Source organism: Eschrichtius robustus, chromosome 11, assembly GCF_028021215.1.
Source record: "Eschrichtius robustus isolate mEscRob2 chromosome 11, mEscRob2.pri, whole genome shotgun sequence".
In the NCBI taxonomy this organism is placed as follows: Eukaryota; Metazoa; Chordata; class Mammalia; order Artiodactyla; family Eschrichtiidae; genus Eschrichtius; species Eschrichtius robustus.
The window spans coordinates 4,481,099-4,497,010 of NC_090834.1; the positions used below are offsets into that span (position 1 = coordinate 4,481,099).

At 42.1% G+C, this 15,912-nt stretch overlaps 1 protein-coding gene across 4 annotated transcripts in view; it reads left to right on the top strand.

The window, feature by feature from the left end:
- The window catches only part of PRDM10 (PR/SET domain 10), a 91,888-nt gene that overhangs the window by 35,383 nt on the left and 40,593 nt on the right, over positions 1 to 15,912 (top strand). For 3 of the 4 annotated variants that reach the window (XM_068555697.1, XM_068555699.1, XM_068555698.1), the window contains 3 exons: positions 9,896 to 10,121; positions 11,894 to 12,135; positions 13,863 to 14,066. In XM_068555697.1, coding sequence (XP_068411798.1) covers positions 9,896 to 10,121; positions 11,894 to 12,135; positions 13,863 to 14,066 — 672 coding nt within the window. Of the gene's footprint in view, positions 1 to 5,745; positions 5,818 to 9,895; positions 10,122 to 11,893; positions 12,136 to 13,862; positions 14,067 to 15,912 lie in introns of all 4 variants that reach the window. The other variant, XM_068555700.1, reaches the window with a different exon arrangement.

The window sequence follows — 15,912 nt, forward strand, 5'->3', positions numbered from 1 at the left end:
TTCTTTCCTTTTATCTATATTTCTAATATATCCTACTTGACTTTGAGGGACTTCTTCGTTATTTTCCTCCAGGTTGCAAAAGTGATAAGGAAGGTGCAGAAGCTAGATATTGTCAGTCTTACCCTCAAGGGAATGTGAATCCAAATAGTTTTATTTTCATGTTGGCTAGTATGACTGTTATTTAGCTATACCACTGAGTGTCATGAGTAATTATCAAGTAAATTCTCATTAGTAAGCACTTTCTGCTTTTAACATTTTTTAGTAGGTGATTTGGAAACTTGCGTTTTAAAATTTGGAAAATGAACAGTAATTGTGTTGATATTATTTATGAAATCTAGCGAGAATTAGGAGTCTTCCTAATATCAGTCATGGTTGAATTTATTCCTGATTGGTAGTGACCTACAATTTTGTGGGTCTGCCGTCTTGAATGAGAACTTGTCTTAGCCCATCTGGGCCGCTATAACAGAGTGCCATACACTGGGTGGCTTACAAGCAACAGAAACTTATTTCTCACAGTTCTGGAGGCTGGGAAGTCCAAGACCAAGGTGCCAATAGATTTGTTATCTGGTGAGAGCCCTCCTCCTGTTCACAGATGGCTGTGCCCTCACATGGCAGAAGGGGTGAGGCTGCTCTCCGGGGTCTTGTATAAGGGCACTAATCCCATTCATGGGGGCTCTACCCTCATGACCTAATCACCTCTCAGAGGCCCCACCTCCTAACACCGTCACAATGGGGATTAGGTTTTGACATATGTATAAACTTTGGGGAGACAAAAATGTTCTGTAGCAGAGTTACTATTTTATTTTAGTAATTTTGTACTAATTAAGTTTACACTTGATAAAACAAACCGTGTCCATTTCTGTGAATATTTATTGATTCCACCAAGCAAGCAATGGATAGATTTAATTCATTTTTACAACTTGGCAGGAAAAAAATAAAATTAAATGCCTTTGTGTTTCATAGAGGATGAATTCATTCACTAATATTTGGAGTAATGGTTTTTTTTCATAAAAAGTTGAAGTAATACAAAACAAAAGAGAAGTACATTAAAAAGCCCAAACAAACAAATTCTGCCCAGGAGCACCCTCATTAATTTACAATTGGTAACTATGATTCTAGACTTCCTTCCAGATATAAAACAGACAAAGATAAACAAGCAGGGGAAAATTGTGCCCTAAATGCTGTTATTAATCTAAATACTTTAAACTTAAATTTACTTGAGTGTAGTAGAAGGAAAGCGAATGGAGGTGAACCTGAAAGATGTTGGAGTCCTCACGGTTTCCTAACCGGCCTTGGGCTCCGGTCCCCTGTGTCCTCAGCTCTTACTGTGATGACCTGACATCAGCACACTGACACTTCCTCCCCCTCCTCCCCTCCCCCACTGTTTGGTGTTAGTTGCATTATTATTGTAACTAATGTATTTATGTTCTGTTCAGTAACCACAGCTATTTAGAATTTTGCTCCATTATCTCCTGGCATTTAATTTATACAAATCTTGAGTCTAATTTTGATTATTTTCCTCATTCCTTTTCTATCTTAATGCCTGTTTGAGTCTTTCTTTATCCTTGAAGTTTTTCTTTGAAGTCTAATGACTTCACCAGCATATGAATCAGAATTCCCTAGGACAGGGTGTGTCCTTTTCATGTATAGGTTAAGACTCTGTTTCGGGAACATTTTCATCTATTAGGTTTTTGAAGATCTATTCAGTTTCATTTGATATGTTCACTTTTCCAGGAATATCAGTGTGAGTATATTGACTCTGCTTTCTATATCTAACATTCTCTCTGTGATCACTTTTATATCTATTCTTTTCCATGTTATTTGTGTAATGTCCTTTATGTCCCCCATATTTCCTTACTGTTTTTTAAACTTTCTAATTAAATTATGACATACATATGGAAAAGTGCAAAAACTTATAAGCAATAGTGCAATGATATATCACGAAGTGAACACATTCTGTAACCAACACCCAGATTAAATAATAGAACATTACCATCTCCTAAAAGCCATCCTCACGCTCTCTCCTAATCACTTCTCCTTCCCTTCTCCTCAAAGGTCACACTCTCCTGCCTGCTGGCACTGTAGGCTGGTTTTCCATGGTTTTGAACTTTATATGAACAGAATACCTTAGTATGGTTTCCTTTTTGTCTTTTTTTTTTTTTTTAATTTTTATTTTGGCCTTGCCACTCAGCTTGCGGGATCTCAGTTTCCCGATCAGGGACTGAACCCAGGCCACGGCAGTGAAAGCTCCAAATCCTAACCACTAGACCACCAGGGAAGTCCCAGTAGGTCCTTGTTGGTTATCTATTTTATTTATCATAGTATCCTTGAGTTTTAAATAAAAGTTGAAAATTGTCTTCTAGGTAGAGGTTTTTTGATAGATTTATTCCTAGATATTTGGTGTCTTTTGATGGTATTGTAAATTATGGTATGATTTTTTTAAATTTTATTTTCTAAGTTCTATTTCTGATTTTCTTGATAAATAGTCAGGTTGTCTATGATTACTGACATTTTTACTTCTTTCCAATATAAGGAAAAAAATCCCAAACTGGATTTTTTCCTTCTTCCTGATATAAGCATAAAAAATCCAAAGCTGGATTTTTTCCTTCCAGTTTTATTGAGATATAATTGACATATAGCACTGTATTATAAGTTCAAGGTGTATGGCATGATGATTTGACTTACCTACATCGTGCAATGATTGCCATAATAAGTTTAGTGAACATCTGTCATCTCCAAACGTAAACAAATAGAAAAAAAATTTTTTGTTGTTGATGAGAACCCTTAGGATTTACTCTCTTAACAAGTTTCACATATAGCACACAGCAGTGTTCATTATATCTATTGTGTTGTGCATTACCTCCCTAGGACCTATTTATCTTGTAACTGGAAGTTTTACCCTTTGACCACCTTCCTCCAATCCCCCCTCCCCCATCCACCACCTCTGGTAACCACAAGGAGCATCTCTTTTTCTATGAGTTTGTATGTTCGTTTTTGAAGTATAATTGACCTACAATACTGTGTTAGTTCCTGTTGCACAACATAATGATTTTTTTTCTATACATTTCATACATTCCACGATGTCTAGTTATGATATGTCACCATACAAGGATATTACTCACTGACTGCATTCCCCACACTGTACATTTCATACCCATGACTCACATATTTTGCAACTAGAAGTTTGTACCTCTCAATCTGCCTCACCTATTTCTTTCCTTCCCCCACCCTCCGATACTCTGGTAACCACCTGTCTGTTCTTTGTCTATAACTCTGTTTCTGTTTTGTTATGTTTGCTCACTTACATCTTTTATTTTTTATTTCTTCTTTTGTCCCCCCTTGGTCTGCTGGCTAGGATCTCCAATACATTATTGAACAGAGGTGGTGCTAGTAGGTTTGTAGGTTTCTCATTTTCCTTCCTGATCGCAGAGGAAAAACTTTCACTACTTTACTATTAAGAATGATGTTTAGTGCAGGATTTTCTTTTCTTTGTTTTCTTTTTTCTTTTCTTTTTTTTGGCTGCACTGTATGTCTTGGCCTATGGATCTTAGTTCCCCGACCAGGGATCGAACCCGCGCCGTCTGCAGTGGAAGCGCAGAGTCTTAACCACTGGACTGCTGGGAAGTCCCTAGTGCAGGATTGTTATAAAAAGAACACATTGATTAAGAAAGCTCCCTTTGTTTATAGTTTTTAATGCATGTTTATTATTGATTGATGTTGATTATTACTCATGGATGTTGATTTTTATCAAATGCTCCTTTTGAATCTGTTGAGATTTTTCTCTTTACTGTTAATAAGGTGGATTATATTAATTGATATTTAAAAGTTAATCCAGCCTCGCATTCTGTAATAAACTCTATTTGATCCTTTTCATATATGTCTGGATTTGGATTTGGTCTGCTAATATTTTGTTTGGGGTTTTATATGTTTATTCAATAGTTCATTGTATTTTAGCCAGTGTATTTGATATTTTTTTTCTTTTAAAGTAGCTTTCATCTTGATGATATTTTTTTCTTTTAATAACATCCTGAAAAGCTACATCATCATTTTTGTTGGCTGTATAGTATTCTATTATGGGGATGTACTATTATTTATATTCTCCATCTATTGTTTTATATGTAGGTTCTTTCTTTCTTTCTTTCTTTTTTGCTACTATAAAGAACATTCTCACAGATGTCATATCAGATTATTTCCTTAGAATAAATTCCCCAAAGAAAAATGATAGAGACTAAAGGTATTCATATTTTAAATTATTTAAGAACCAAGATTTTTGTGAAAGTGAAGAAAGATACAAATATGAAAATCAAACACTTTAAATAAAAAGTTAGACTCCTAAATTTGAATTAGAATATCAGTATGAACTCATGACTTTTTTTTCTCTTAAAAAACATGTTTTCTAGTTCTGGCCACTGAAAAGGTTTAGATGAAGTCATCAGTCCAGTAGCAATGATCCTATGTGGTCTCTAAATACTGTTTTCCAATAAAAGGAATCAGGGCTACTTAGAAAAATGACAGATTCTAGCCCTGGGGCAGAAAATGTACAAGATGTGCCTGAAACATCTTGTCTTATCAGAATGCAAGGAGGCGAGTAAAAACTTCTCTTCTGGGGTCCTGGGAAGGAACTCAAGATCTAACTCGAAGAGGCCAAAATGGGACAATTTGACTCATAAAAAAGGAAAAATATCTACAGTAGATTGAAACACATTAAATATATTTAAAATCCACAAGTTCGTACTGATATGAAAAGAAATAACTCTTTGGTCACTCTTTGAGGCTGCTAGGGGACCACCACATTATAAGGAAAAGTGGTAAGTGGCCGGAAAGAATCCAGCCTTTCCCCCCCGAGTGTCCTCAGGTAAACAATCACTTGATGAGGGAAATTTCATTATAGAGGCATCTAACTAATAAAGAAAGGGGGGATGACTGGCTTAGAGTCTCACCATTTTTCATCTCCTATGATCAGAAAAAAGCTGATGAGGCACTTTGTAGTGAATGGATCAACTTACCCCTCTGAACATTGTCAATATCGCTAAAAGGAGAGAACATTCATTACAGGGTTCCTGGTGTTGTGTACCTCCTCTTGACATACAGCACTATATTCTTCCACATAAGAGGTATTCCTCCCCCAAAATTGAACCTGAACCTGATCGAGTCTCTAGATTTCACTGCCAACTAATAGGAAGCACAGTAAACAAAATGGAACAAGTTACAAGACACACAGGGATGCAGTTAGGACCATCTAGACTGCGGGAAGCAGACAAATTGCAGAGGAAAAGAAGAGAAATGGAACTTACAGATTAAAAGAGACTTCAGAGACATAGCAGTCAGATGCAGCACGTAGACCTTGTTTGGGTCCTGATTTGAACAAACCAAGTGTAAAAAAAAATTATGAGACAATTGGGGAGATCCTAGCAATAACTGGATATTTGATGATGTTAAGGAATGATTATTTTTTAGGTATGATAATAAATAAAATATAAAAGTCCTTTTCTTATAGAGATATCCACTGAACTACTTAGAGATGAAAATATATAATGTTTGAAGTTTGCTTCAAAACAATCGAGTGAGGGGGAAAGTGGGCGGGAGAACAGTTGAAGGAAGGTGAGCTCTGAGTTGATAATTGTTGAAGCCGAGTGATGGGTACATAACATGTATTATACTATTCTCTCTATTTGATATAGGTTTGAAATTTGTCATTATAAATGGGAAAGTCATTTTGATAGGACTTTCTAAATTGCTTTTCAGATGCTGAAAAAGTTTACATTCTCACCAACAGTGTATGAGATCGCCCATTTCCACACGCCCTTGCCACATTGGGTATTTGCATTCTTTGAATATTTTGCCAATCTGATAAGCAAAGTGGTATTTTGTTGCTTTAATTTTAAGGTATCATTTTAATTAGAGGTTTTGTTGCCATTTGCACCTCAGAGGGCCCTTCATCTTCTCCAGTCTCCAGAAACAATCTGCCTGTTTATGTTTTGTACAAAAGAAAAGTCGTCCTCAGACAGCTCTGTGAACCCGGCATTACAGGCAGGACAGCCATTGCCTTAGCATCTGTCTTTATTGCAGTTTCCTTTCAACCGGCACGGTTTTTATTTCTGGCTATAACACCTCAGTGATTATCAGTTTATTCCACGACCTGGATAGATTCTGGATAGAAAGTTAGAGTGAGGGTTTAACATAGATGATGGGTGGGTTTTTTTTTTAATCCTTAGCAAAAAGGTTCCTGTTTTTTCAATTGTCTGTAGTGGTGGCAAAATCCATTTGAAGCCTTTTTCATATACGCATTCCCTCGTCCGTAAGGAAGGCAAGGGACTCTCCAGACCTAGAAGCACAGTCTCCGCTTTGTTTCTGAAAAGGAACATGTGTAGCTCCCCACACACTGAGAGGAAAATATGCTGCCCTCATAATTGGTCTCAGTAGGAACCCGGAGCACTCTGTTGTGTTTGCTGCTGTCCAGTGTAGTTTCATGTTTCACTCTCGGATAAATTGTATCCTGAAGTGCATTATGTCGTTTCAGAAATAACTACTGAGAGTGATGTTAAGTGGGAAGGAGAAAGTATACCACGAGTTTAACAAATTCCTTTTCCTCTCGCCATGCTTTATTGTGCGTGACAAAATGCAGGGGCGTAAACTATTTTTGTTACTAATCTTTTCCTCTAAGTGAAGTTGGCACCATGGCTCCCTGCCCTGCTGTTGCCTCAGGAGCAGGTGTGTTACCTTGTTGCTCGGGTACTCACGGTCTGTGTGTGCTGTTTACCTTCTCCTTGAATCCACTCAAGTCCGCAGGGGCCATTGTGATGTAGTAGAAAAGCAGGGCAGAGTCAGAATGTGGATTTCATCTCTGCCACTTAGGAGCTGGGTGGTAAAGTGATCCGGACTTAAAGGAATTTAGATACATGCCTGGCACGCAGTAAATGTCAGTTGAATTTGAATTATTAATGAAACAAATCTGTAACGCATGCCTACTGTGTGTTAAGGTCCATGCCATCTGAAATACACAGTTCTTACCTACAAATGATTATCCTCCCCGCTTTCCATCCCTTTTCGACGGTCATTTGCATGATTCTGGTATATGTTGCACCTGTGCTTCAGCGTCAGTCCCTCTAGGAAATGCTGAAGGCTTCAAGCCTTTTCTTTGCCACAGCCTTTGAGGAGAGTTCCAGCGCAGGCACGAGGAGGTTGGCGGTCTGTTTTGATGTCAGCTTTCTCAGCAGTGGCGAGAAGCCAGCAGTAACTTGCCTGACCGCAGTCTTTCTAGCAGCATCTGTTGGGGAAAAATACAGCTCAGCTTCATGGGAGTATAACTCCCAATTGCTGAATCCATTCTTTCAGGTTGGCTCTGCAAAGAGATAAAGAATTTATGAGGAGTGGAGGTGGATATATGCTTTGGTTTGTCCAGTGTGTGATAACATTCATCACTAAGGCTGGCATAAGCTTTGAGTGGCTTAGAGTAAAGGGTGATATCGAAGCTGCGCTCTGAGACAGCAAGTGGGAGCCGATCAGATGAGGGTGCAGAGGGGGTGGCAGATGCAGTTCTGTTGCCAGAAGTCCCTGCTCTTTTGCTTGTTGACCCCTCATGTCAGTGGGCATTTTATTGTTGTTATTGAAGTTGAAGCAGAAGCATCTCCCAGAATTTTGTCCTCCTGTCTACACTTCTAAAAGACCCTGAGCTACAGATGGAATGTCACGCAAGAGTCTGGCTCCTGGGTTAAGAGAGTGCATGTTAAAACACGCGTGTGCTATTTGAGGTAACTGATTTTATCTGCTTTCTTCAGCCTGAGGGTTTCACATGTTGGGCAGTGACCTTTAACTGCCTTGGCAGGTCAGATTCTATAGTGTTGTTTCTTTACAGAGTTTGAGAGGTTCTTAGACTTAGATGCACAACTGAGAAAGGATGTTTCTCTGAAGAGCTGCAGAATGTCATTTCCCAAAGGGCCAAATGTATTTCCACAAACTAATCTTCATTGGATACCTGCTATGTGGCCAGCAGCCTTTTAAGGTTGTAAAGGAAATACATGCTGTCACTTCGGTCCTTAACGAACTTAACGATAATAATAATAGTCTATTATTATTAATATTAAGCACTTACTAAATGCCAGACACTCTACTACTGGCCTCATATACACATTGTTCCACTTAATCCTCACAACAACCTATGAGGTATGTATTACCATGCCCATTTTACAGATAGAGAAACACAGGTTCAGAGAAGTGTGTTAACTTGCCAGCATCTTAATCCAAATCTGTCTGACTCCAAAGCCTGTGGTCTACTTGCGTGAGGTACAGTTAGAGAGGCAAGCTGGGCTCACAGGAAAATGCACACGAATTGGCAATGGAGACAAAGCTACGAGGAACAGCTAAGGTGTGACATGTCAGAACCAAGAGTCTGAAAGATCTTGGCAGACTGAAAGAACAGAAAAGACAATAAAATGAAATTTACTAGAGATACATGGCCATTTAAGTAAAAATCAGCTATGTAAGTTCTGAGCAGGAGAAAAAGGGTTCAGTAGCGCTCTCTGAGCGGACAAGAGGACCCAGTGACCTGCCACTTCCAAACGGGGCAGCACTAGGACGTGGCGGTCTCCAGTAAACGCTGGTGCAAGCTGACGGGGATCCGCTGAGGGGTGGATGGACACAGCAGGGCTGTGAGCGATGGGTCAGTGAATTAGGGGTTTTGGTCTTGAAGTACTGGAGGAACTGTCTTCACGTGGCACAGGGGGGGCACTTACTCGGTGTAACTCGAGAGGGAAGTCGGGGAGGTCTCGACTCCATGGGAACATCCCTGAGCTGTTCCAGAACCATCCGGGCTGCCTGGTGGGCACCGTGAGGACACGTGAAGCCCAGGCTGGACGGTGTCGCTGGGTGGGATTCTGTGACTCCAGGGGCTGCAGAAGGTCAGAGCAGAGAGCGGACGCTGTTCCCAGAGAAAGCGGGCGACGAGGGCGGGGTTTAGACAGTTGCCGAGGGAAGAGCATTCTAGGCGAGGAAAGACAAAGAAAAGGGAGTAGGCACTTGAAAACCCCTGTCTTACTTGTTGAACAGGGGGAGGGCATGGCTCGAGTATGAGTAATGGTGCTAACGGGGCAGGAGAAATGCGCTTGCATCAGAGGGATCTGAGTGGTGTACAACCCAAGGCCGCTTATTTAGGAGGTGAGGACTTTTAAGGTACCATTATTTTCTTACGGTGTATTTGGTAAAGTTGCATTAATCGAATCCATGACCCAAACCGTGTCTTATTTGCAAAAGACTAATTTCAGCATGATGAACAAAATAGGCATCTCTTTCCTTGTTACTTACAAACCTCGGCCTCTCTGAAGTGTCTGAAAGGAGAGCTGGTACCCACTGAATTTTACCAACTGCGTCTTGCACCACGTGTTCAATTTTAAAGCCACGTGGTTGAAGGTGGGTCAGATCTTTACCTGCATTATGGTGTGGCCACCTGCAAAGGCAGGAGGGTCCCCATCCCAAACCAAATTGAGGCTGATGATACCACACATGCTCCAGGAGGGTTTGGAAGGGTTTGTTACTTTCATATTTGAAGTCTCCGGGGAGACAGGGCAGGCCCCTCATGCAGGTTTGGAAACGCTGAGAGAGCAAGGAAGTGGGACTTGAGGTGAAGGGTGGGATCAGCACGAGAGTCCCCAGCACCTGGTCAGGGGCTTGTGGGATCTGAAACTCCTGCTGGCACCAGCGGAGCCCAGATGTTGGGCAGAAACAGCAAAAAGGAAAACAGATTCCTTATTACAGCCCATAGATGGAAATAAAAGTCACTTCTGCAGGGCCTTGAAGGGAGCTGGTGAGAAGAGTATCGCGCCAAAATCTTGTATTCTGCGTGTGTGTCCCAGCTAACGCCAAACAGGCTGTACTAACGTCACGATTAAACGTTGTCCAGGCCTCGTTGCCGGTGCACAACCAGGTGTTGCCTTCAATTGAGGGCGTGGATGGCTCGGACCCTTTGGCGACCCTGCAGAACCCCATGGCCCGGCTGGAGGCCAAGGAGGAGGAGGACGAGGAGGAGGAGGAGGATTCTGAGGAGGAGGACGAGGAAGACGGCGAAGACACAGACCTGGACGACTGGGAGCCTGACCCCCCTCGGCCCTTCGACCCACACGACTTGTGTAAGTGGCGCTGCCGCTCGGGAGCGTGTGCGGGCGCGGGGCGGGCTGGCCGCCACCGGGGCTCCTGGGGCGGGCGATGCTCCCGATCCAGGTGTCCCCCCCGCTCCGTCCTCAGGCGGCCTGTGAAGGAGGCCCTGGCTGTCCCTAGAGTTCTGAGCGTACCGACGAGTGGACTGAAGCCCGGAGGAAGCTGGGCAGCCTGGTCGGCGCCACAGGGGGCCGGGGCTGGGTCAGGACCGAGCCTCAGTCTCTGATCCCAGAGCTCCAGCTGCCAGACTGTGATGTTGTCCAGTCCTGGCAGATCCGGCCATTTCCGAGTCCACAAGTTCCTTTCCTGCTTCACCTCTCTTCATACCAACCTGAAAAAATGCCTGTTATAAAAAGACGCCTGTTATGAAAAGACACCCCAGGCACCAGAGCGCTGCATCTTCTAACTCGACTAACGTTCTCCACAGTCTTGTGAGGTCGGCAGCTTTCCCAAGGTCGTGCTCAGTTGTTCAAGAGTTAGGGTTCAAACTCGGGTGTCTGATGGCTGCAGGTGCCCACGGTCAGCCGGCACTACTGTCCGTCCTGCCTGCTTGGGGGGGCGGGTCCTGCTTCCACCCACCAAGCCATTGCCGCTGCCCATCAACTTCGTGCCTAGATGGCAAAGTCCTTATCTCCTCTTGTGAGTTACGAGACTCTGCAGAGCTTTGAGGGCTCACCGTATTTCCCCTGGGCCTTCCGTGTAGTGGTGGTAGGCCTGTTTGCATGGGGCCAGTGTTCATCTCCACGCCCAAAGAAGGGCTTCCTCATTTTGCTTTTCTTTGAATTCATAAGTTTTCAAGGCAACTCCTTAGTCAAATACACACAAGGTCACTTTATCTTGTAAATATTAATACAAGGTAGCTCTCCATTATTGGAGAACTGTGGAAATTGAAAATACCCATTTTCTAAGTCAGGTCATCACACAGCCAGAGTTGGGTAAACTATAATTGGTTCATTAGATTTGTTTAGGGCCATGAGTGTGCTCTCTGTGTGGCCCGGTCACTTTTCTCTGTTTTGTGGCTGTGCCTATCTCATTCTGGCGGTGAGCTGACAGATGGGTGACACTGGGAAAGGGGGTGAACGTGGATGCTTAGTGCCAACCGATCACTTGCAGAATGAGCTGAAGGTACATATCAGGGCTGGGCTAATTGTGTCATCCAGGTGAATGAAGGATGGGATGCTAAATTCATTCATTTCAGCATCATCTTCACACAGTACACATGGAAATCTCAAACTCAACAGCGCTTTTTCTGTTAATTTAGACATGCCCAGACAATAAGGCTTCTATTAACTCCCTCTGAGGAAACTGATTAAACATTATTGTCAGGTTTTTAAAAAACAGCTTTATTGTGATATAATTTACATACTGTAAAATTCACCTAATTTACATATTATAAAACTCTCATCAGATTTTGCAACATTTAGCCTAATAAGCTCTTCTTTTCTCTTTTCAGACATGTTATAATTGATTTGTAAGTTTAATGCCACTATTTGAATGAATATCCAATAGAGGAATAAATCACGGCCTGCAAATTATTTCCGGCAGGCCGCAAGCTAATACTGCCTGATTTTAGAAGAAAAGTACAGGGTTTTAGTGGTCTCTGAGGAGTGATGTATTCCAATGGAATGGGTATTGCGGTTGTAGGAGCTCATTGAGTTTGGGCTGGGAAATTTAGCTTTGGGGATTTTTCAGGTTGGAACTTTTTCCCTGAGACTGTCACGTTGGGGATTTCCTTCTCGTGCAGGGTGCGAGGAGTGTAATAACGCACACTCTTCCGTGTGCCCGAAGCATGGCCCCCTGCATCCGATCCCCAACCGGCCGGTGCTGACTCGGGCGCGGGCCAGCCTCCCCCTGGTGCTGTACATCGACAGGTTCCTGGGCGGTGTGTTCTCCAAAAGGCGTATCCCCAAGCGCACCCAGTTCGGCCCCGTGGAGGGGCCGCTGGTCAGGGAGTCGGAACTGAAGGACTGTTACATCCACCTCAAGGTAATTTATGCTTCACCAGAGTCCAGTCTCGTTCCGATGATTTTTAAGGGACACGCGTGTTCCCACCAAGCCTCTTAATGCAATCTCATAGCAGTTCGCTAGTATTTTTCTCTCTATGCTTGACTTGTTTCAAATGGAGACGTTTTCTGTCTCACCAATGACACAGAGGGTACAGTTTCAGTCCCCGAAGTCTTACGTGAATAATTCTGAGAGGTGTAGTTCTCAGGGGCTGGATTAGTCTGGGAGGGCTGCCAGAATCAAACACGACAGACCGGGGGAGCTTAAAGAACCGATGTTTGTTTTTCTCACAGTCCTGGAGGCTGGAAGTCCAAGGCCAAGGTGCAGGCAAGGCTGGCCCCCGTGAGGCTGCGCTCCTTGGCTTGCAGGTGGCCGCCCTGCGGCTGCCTTTGCACAGGGCTGTCCCTGTCTGCAAGGTGCCTCTGGAGCTTCTCTGTGTGTCCTGATCTCCCCTTCCTATGAGGACACCAGTCAGATGGGATTGGGACCCACTTTTTCAAAGCCCTGTCTCCGAATGCAGTTACATTCTGAGCTACTGGGGGGCTAGGGCTTCAACATACGAATTTTGGGGGGACACAGTTCATCCCATAAAAGGGACTCGACAGCTTTTTTTTTTTTTTTTAAATTTTATTTATTTATTTATTTATGGCTGTGTTGGGTCTTTGTTTCTGTGCAAGGGCTTTCTCCAGCTGTGGCAAGTGGGGGCCACTCTTCATCGCAGTGAGCGGGCCTCTCACTATCGCAGCCTCTCTTGTTGTGGAGCACAGGCTCCAGACGCTCAGGCTCAGCAATTGTGGCTCACGGGCCCAGCTGCTCCGCAGCATGTGGGATCCTCCCAGACCAGGGCTCGAACCCGTGTCCCCTGCATTGGCAGGCAGATTCTCAACCACTGCGCCACCAGGGAAGACCACGACAGCTTTTTTTTTTTTTTTTTTTTTCAAATTAACTTTGACTGGAACACAGAGAGAATTACGTCGACTCATGTTATCTGTTAAGTGCCCATAATGTTTTTAGGAACACCTCTTTTCAGTTTTTTAAACAGGTCTATCCTGTTGAATCTTTTGTTGAAGAATAGTTCACGGGGTGTTACTGTATATTTACACTGATGTCTGTTCCTCACTTTTGATGCTTTTGCTTCTATCCAACCCCTCTGCTGTCTGCTTCTTGGAGAGCCACTCTGTAGCACCAAGAAAGGGCAGTGGGGAGGGGGAATTTTCGTGGTGTGTTTTTGTGAAATCAGCAGCTGTCATGGGGAGATTTTCTTGGTGAGTGTTCAAGGTGTCCTAGAAAGAATATAACTTTGTAAAGAGAAATACCTATCACCAGGCTACACATTATAAATGAAATGCAGTTGAATCCCCAAAGGAAGTAACTTGTAACGAACTGGAGAGTATTTTGCTTGCATTTTCTGGCTTATTAGTAGCATTTTTTGATGTGTTAGTTAATGATGAAATATCAACCGAAGCTGTACACTCAGGGTGCTAACTTTTAGATTTTGCTGAGTAATCCTCCTGTAGGTGAGTCTTCAGAAAGTATCTTTTTCCTGTTCCATTCGGCAAGACACAATTCCAGTATCTTTCTGGATACAAAGGGGAGAATCAACATGTCTGGTTAATTTCAGGAACAATATCTTGTATATCATTCCATGAATATCTCTCATATTAGAGGTTTCGTGTATGTGTGTCTTTTTACTTTCACCCTGGTTGCAGGTTTCTCTGGATAAAGGTGACAGAAAAGACAGGGATTTGCATGAAGACCTGTGGTTTGAGTTGTCTGACGAGACCCTCTGTAACTGGATGATGTTTGTACGCCCGGCCCAGAATCACCTGGAGCAGAACCTGGTGGCTTATCAGTACGGCCACCACGTGTACTACACAACGATCAAGAACGTGGAGCCCAAGCAAGAGCTTAAGGTACAGTGCTGGGTCAGTGGCGCCTTCGCTAGGAATTGCAATTGCTTCATGCTTTCCCTACTTTTTTTTCCCTTTGCAGAGGGATTCTTTAAAAAAAATGGTCCTCTTCTTGTAATTCACTTACTTACTGAGCACTTGCTGTGTACTGTACACTTCTAATAATCCTACCAATAAAACAGAATGAAGAGTATATGACTTCTGAGCTCTATCACAGGCATTCATGAAGGTATTAGGCCCAGGGGTGAGGAAGTAGTTGTTTTGGGGGCACAGACAGGTCTGTGTGATTAAAGATGGGCTTACTTCACATCATTTACACATTCTAAGGAAGAGTTAGTTGGGAAACAGGAGATCTTGTAAAATGGAATTCAGATGTATGGGCAAGATTTCTTTATCTGAAGACTCATTTTACCCAAAGAATTCTATGCACTGACGGCTGATTTTAGGAGTATATTTTTTGGGGATAACGCTCTGTAGGAATTTGTCTAAATATTAACTCTTGATGATTAATGAAAATTCCGCTATGATTCTAAGGGAAAATCCCCTCCACCCCACAGCCCCCCCCCCCCCCCCCGTTTTTAAAGCTATGTTAGGAACATGGTAAAAAGAGGGGGTCAAAATATTAAAGTTATAAATGAAAAATATGTTAGAAATGATTGCTTTGGTACATGAACACTGCATAGCACTGTGTCTCAGTGTGGTAAAGTGGGAAATAGATACTTATTTGGGGGGAACAAGGACCTAGACTTTGTTTAAAAGCTGTACAAACCCTGCGTCTTTGAAACCGTCAAGTAGATAGTCCATAACCTCCAAAGAGAATGTGTAGAAGGAGATTCATATCTCACACCTGTATTCCAATAAATTCTTGACACTGAATGAATACTTTTTAACTGTGGAGGGGAGATTATTTTCTCTTTTAATGCAGTAGAAGGCAGACAGATATAATTAAATAAGAATATAATAGTTCAATATAATGAACAACCAAAACAACAGATAAAAAGAAAGCAACAGAATGGGGGAAATATTTGTAATACATGTTAAAAGGTTTGAGTATACAAACTGAGAGAAAGTTGTGTGCCTCTAACCTCACTGCATCCAGATGGACAATAAATAAGTATTGGGAACAGACTTTATTTGGGGGAGGACTCAAATAGTAAAGAAATGTTAAAAAAATTTTTTAAATGTTGATAATTTAAAAACCCTTAAAGCAACTATGAGTTAATATTTTTGTTAATTTAAACTAGCAAAAATAAACAGATATAATACAAGGAATGTGAGGGTTTAAAAAATAGGGACGTTTGTTTCAGAATTGCAATATTTATTTATTTATTTATTTATTATTATTATTTTTTAGAAATTTCATGTAATGTCTGAAACATTTATATTAACATATTTCCATACAAATAACCCAATGAAAGTTTAGTATTAGTTGTTTTGTTTGTGTTTTTATACTGCAGGTTCTTATTAGGCATCAATTTTATACACATCAGTGTATACATGTCAATCCCAATCGCCCAATTCAGCACACCACCATCCCCACCCCACCGCAGTTTTCCCCCCTTGGTGTCCATATGTCCATTCTCTACATCTGTGTCTCAACTTCTGCCCTGCAAACTGGCTCATCTGTACCATTTTTCTAGGTTCCACATACATGCATTAATATACGATATTTGTTTTTCTCTTTCTGACTTACTTCACTCTGTATGACAGTCTCTAGATCCATCCACGTCTCAACAAATGACTCAATTTCGTTCCTTTTTATGGCTGAGTAATATTCCATTGTATATATGTACCACATCTTCTTTATCCATTCGTCTGTTGATGGGCATTTAGGTTGCTTCCATGACCT